The 4,592-nt window shown below is 26.2% G+C and overlaps 1 protein-coding gene across 1 annotated transcript; it reads left to right on the top strand.

The window, feature by feature from the left end:
• Positions 1-3,018: 3,018 nt before the first annotated feature.
• LOC108561591 lies at positions 3,019-4,297 on the top strand. Its single transcript, XM_017919600.1, has 7 exons — positions 3,019-3,327; positions 3,382-3,404; positions 3,487-3,517; positions 3,868-3,912; positions 3,976-3,996; positions 4,050-4,091; positions 4,148-4,297. Exons 1-7 carry the CDS (start codon positions 3,087-3,089, stop codon positions 4,171-4,173), a joined length of 429 nt encoding a protein of 142 aa, XP_017775089.1. The 5' UTR covers positions 3,019-3,086; the 3' UTR covers positions 4,174-4,297.
• The last annotated feature ends 295 nt before the right edge of the window (positions 4,298-4,592 follow it).

The following is a 4,592-nucleotide window of genomic DNA, read 5'->3' as shown; positions in this document are numbered from 1 at the left end:
GTTGTTATCGTTTTACTCGCTATTATAATAGTGATTATATATTCATGTGAGTAAGATCAAAGTCATATTGGAAACATAATATTTTTAATTTTTGTTTTTGTTTTATAAAACTAGAATAATAATAAAATAATATCCATTTGTGGCAAATCAATTTGTTTATAATTTTCTTATGTAATTTTGTTCAATTTGGTTGTTGGTAATTTTTTGAATTAAATGTTATCATTATTGCAGTTTTATAGATAATGAAGAACATGAAACAACGAATAATTTTTGTTTTATAAATCATGAAATTAGAGAATTGCGAAAAATAACAACGAATTTATTAAGAGATTCATGAAACCGAAAGACAGAAATCCGATATTCTTTATTTACACCTAGTTTATTGAAATACTGCTACTTAATATTGCAATTTATATAATGTTTATCTTAATTTCACTTATTTATTGTTCTAGAACTAGTTCCAAATGCATGTATGTAGAAACAAATATTTCAATTAATAATTAAATATTGTTTATTTATTTTAGATCCTGCATACGTACATGAAGGTAATTAAGGCAAAAAAACTTAATACCATAATTAATTATAGTTAATATGAAGTTACAGTGATCAACAATAATGCTGAAACACAATGAGAATCAGATGGATGTAAGTTATTTATTTTTGTCGAATATTCAATGTAATGCATCATCTCTTACTTCCAGATTTGGTCCCTCGCTCTATAAATAGGCAAGAAATAGGGGATGAAATTTGCAATATTCTGAGCAAAGCTTAAAACAATATAATTGGAGATAATCACAGTGCATTTCTTTTTTTTTATCTATAAACACGTAAATGCTTATATAAATGCAATATATATTACAATTATGTTAAATAGCATCAATAATCCATAGTCCTTTGTAATACTTATGAAGAGTTACAATTATTTTAATGTATCTATTTTTATATTTGTACAAAAATATTCTTATTAATGGAATCGCAACGAAAATTATGTATTCTTGTTATATTTCTCCCTATTTGTGTATGTAACTGTGATTATTGCTATAAATATAATTATTAATTATTATAAACTTCGCAAATATTCGTAGTCGTTAAAAATAGTTGGTGATAAATTTGTAAATAAAAATAACATTTTATAATAAGTAAAGTTAATTTAATAGTTTTCCTAAAATATGCAAATCATGATCTTTTCAAATTATGTCCTTATTTAGAAAAAAAAATATAACTTATAATAAACTAGAACGGTAAAACGGTAAAAATATGTTAATTAGACAATGGATATATAAAAAAAATAAATTAATCCTTATGATTTATGTAATAAGAAAGCTCAAAAATGCACGTGCAAATGCAAGTGTTTATAGTTTTGATACAACTTTTTGTTAGATGATTTAGTAGTCCTATAACTACAGATTGAAGAATCACATTACAGTGGAACCTCGCTTATCGAGCACCTCGCATAACGCTTAACGAGCAAAAATAATTTTAAGAAAAATAACTTGCTTAACGAGCGACGTGTCGCATAACGAGTGACGATGAGAAGAGAAGTCCCGGATTGCGCGCCTTCTAAATCTTTTTTAAAACTTGTGTACACATATTATGTGTATTTTTGAATATGTTTCACTATACGAGTAAAAATTTTGGAACGGATTAAACTCGTTAAGCGAGGTTCCACTGTATATAAATTCTTTATTTTATTTTTATTTTTGCATTGAGTATATTATATTATTATTAATTATTTTTGGTAAACAGTTAAATATAAAATATATAACAATTGACTAAAAACAATTATGTATTGTTTTTAGTCAATTGTTATATATTTTATATTTAACTGTTTAACTTGTCTAATTAAAATGAAGCTAAAAATACAAATAATAATTTATTACAAATTTAGATATTACATTCTTAAAAATGTAATCTATTTAATACAATTTAATAGAATTTAATTTTCACAATTCAATTAAAAATCACTGATCTTATTTTGTAAAATTATTAAATAATTGCGGAGGAGGACGTTTGAATTAGTTCACTCATAGTGGTGGGAATTTGTGTTTATGTTTGAGAACCAGAAATGCGCGTTCAATTATAAAACTCATTCAAAGTGAGCGTGTGTTCGTAAATGGACGTATTTACATACAGTATAACGTTGTGATTTAAAAATGTTAATTTTACTTCTTTTCTCGTGGTTTGGTAAATTAAGTGCCGAAGGAACAGAATGTGAAATACCTGAAAGATGCTTTCTACTTTGTCGCTACAATGCTACATTAGAATTAGGATATCCAACTCATTGCAAACATTTAAAAGAAATCGAATTTCAATACACAGATATTAATACAGAAAAATTTAAGAATTTGAAAAGTTATTCATTTGAATATCTCGATCTGAAGTCAATTAATAATATACAGGATGTACGTCATGCAATCAAGGGATTTAATATTCAAAAACTGCGTATATATGATCATAATATTAAGGAATTGAAAGCAGATATGTTTAACGAAAGCGGACCTTTCAATCTAATATCACTGGCTTTGAATAATATTGAGGTTTTACAACGAAAATCGATTCCTAAAGGAAAATGGGTATTTCTAAACCACAATTTCATTAAAACGTTAACTGCAGATATGTTCACTGACATATCGTATGTGCAATATTTGATTTTAAGAGATAATCATATAAAGAAAATTACGGCTTCATCACTGCTGGGTTTGAAAGCAGTTAATTTGGATTTAAGCTATAACCATGTAGAAAGTTTAGAAAACAGCTCAATTCCCGAAGTAGAAAATGTGTACTTAAATCACAATAAACTAAAATCAATACATTCTCCAATGTTTGTTCATATTTTGAATACAAACATACTCGATGTGAGCTACAATAATATCACTAATTTCAATTTTAAAAACTCCGAGTTTGACGTACTAAATATGAGTCACAATAAAATTACGAGAATTTCTCAGAATTCTTTTTCGGGGATGAAGATATTAGGAACTATATCCTTATCAAATAATCTGATTGAATCACTGGAAATGAAATCAATACCGTTAGTGAAAAATCTAAATTTGAGTTACAATTTACTCACATCCATTGAAGAAAATATGTTGTCCGATAAGGATCATCTCAACTACTTGGATATAAGAAACAATTGTATCGAACAGATAGATTTTAAATTTATCAAACATGTTTACATTTCTCTTGGAATTTTTAACGAAAGGTGCAAGTTCTATGGTTTGACAAAAACAGATATTTTTTTTATATCGAAAAGTACAGTTTATGTAGTTGGGACATTCGTCTTGGTAGCATTTTGTGTCGCTATAGCAATGATTATACTATATTCAAGTGAGTAAGTTCCAAATTATATTGAAAACATAATATTTTGAATCAATGTTTCAGGACGATTCACCAAATCCACAAAGGTAATTAATTTATAATTATGCTTACTTCTGATACAAAATTTGAATTAAAACAATTTTGTTTGAAATAATTTTTGTGTTTCAGAACGACGAGATGCCGATGGTGGTATTTAATGGTAAGGATAAAAAAATCATGATCAATTACTAATTTTTTACTTTAGCTTTTTGAAATGTCTTAATCGAATGCATGCAAACTTAAATAATCAATGTTTTCTTTGGCATTGAAATTAATGATGTAACTAAGTCAGTTGAAGAATCATGAAGCAAGATCAAAGATGATAAGGTATGTTTAATTAATTAATTATTTAATTTAAATAAATAATTAATTTAATTTTGGTTCATTATTTATATATACAGAATATTTGTGTTTCTTGATTCATTTTTTGTATATCATAATAATTTCAAATTCATCTTTTACGTCCAAATTATACGAATATTAGTGCTGATTATCTAATTATTGTTCTAGACCTTTCAAATGCAGTTTCTGACGACAACAACAGAAGACTCGTAGGTACGTAATAGAAATTTGCCAATTGAAACAAACAATTAATAATTGTGTATTATTATTTTTTAGAACCTCCACACGAATATGAAGGTAATCAAAATAACAAACTTATGTAATTATTTACAGTTTAGATGACGTTTCAGCGATCAACTATATTGTTCCAGAACGACGAGAATCCAACGGATGTAAGTTATTTGTTATTTTAGCAAAATCGATCTATTGCATTAATTGAAATTTTCAGATTTGGTCCCACGTTCAGATCTATGAAAATACAATAAACAGTGGACGAATTTTACAATATTTTGATAAAGTAAAGTTAGGTGGCTCATATACATATCCCTCGTTTTACACGGTACTCTCTTTACACGTTTCCGCTTTTACGCGGTTTTAAAAAAAAGGAATAAAAAAATAAATAATCTCTCGTTTTACACGTTTTTGAAACATCATAATTAATAATCAATGGAATTATGCGATTTTTTTACATTCTTTTCTATTTACACGCAGTTATGTATTCAAGAAGTTACAATTTTAATTTACATATTTTTCAATGGAATCGTGTAAATCTGGGGATATTTGTATATTAAATTGCATTAATATTACTTTTACTTTTATATTTTTTTCTAAAAACGATTGAAATGTAATCTTTCTGAATATGTACACAAACCAATTATTTTTAACAATTTGCG

Source organism: Nicrophorus vespilloides, unplaced genomic scaffold (genome assembly GCF_001412225.1).
Source record: "Nicrophorus vespilloides isolate i.1.1-1 unplaced genomic scaffold, Nicve_v1.0, whole genome shotgun sequence".
Taxonomy (NCBI): Eukaryota; Metazoa; Arthropoda; class Insecta; order Coleoptera; family Silphidae; genus Nicrophorus; species Nicrophorus vespilloides.
Note: the sequence above shows the minus strand (reverse complement) of the source record. Positions and strands in the feature narration are given on the sequence as shown.

What these genes read in the sequence shown, in the direction of transcription:
- LOC108561591 (XM_017919600.1), top strand. Translation starts at nt 3,087, where the DNA reads ATGTTGTCCGATAAGGATCATCTCAACTACTTGGATATAAGAAACAAT. An exon ending in CAACAACAGAAGACTCGTAG is followed by an intron (nt 3,913 to 3,975) that starts GTACGTAATAGA and finishes ATTATTTTTTAG; the next exon opens with AACCTCCACACGAATATGAA. An exon ending in ACGACGAGAATCCAACGGAT is followed by an intron (nt 4,092 to 4,147) that starts GTAAGTTATTTG and finishes TGAAATTTTCAG; the next exon opens with ATTTGGTCCCACGTTCAGAT.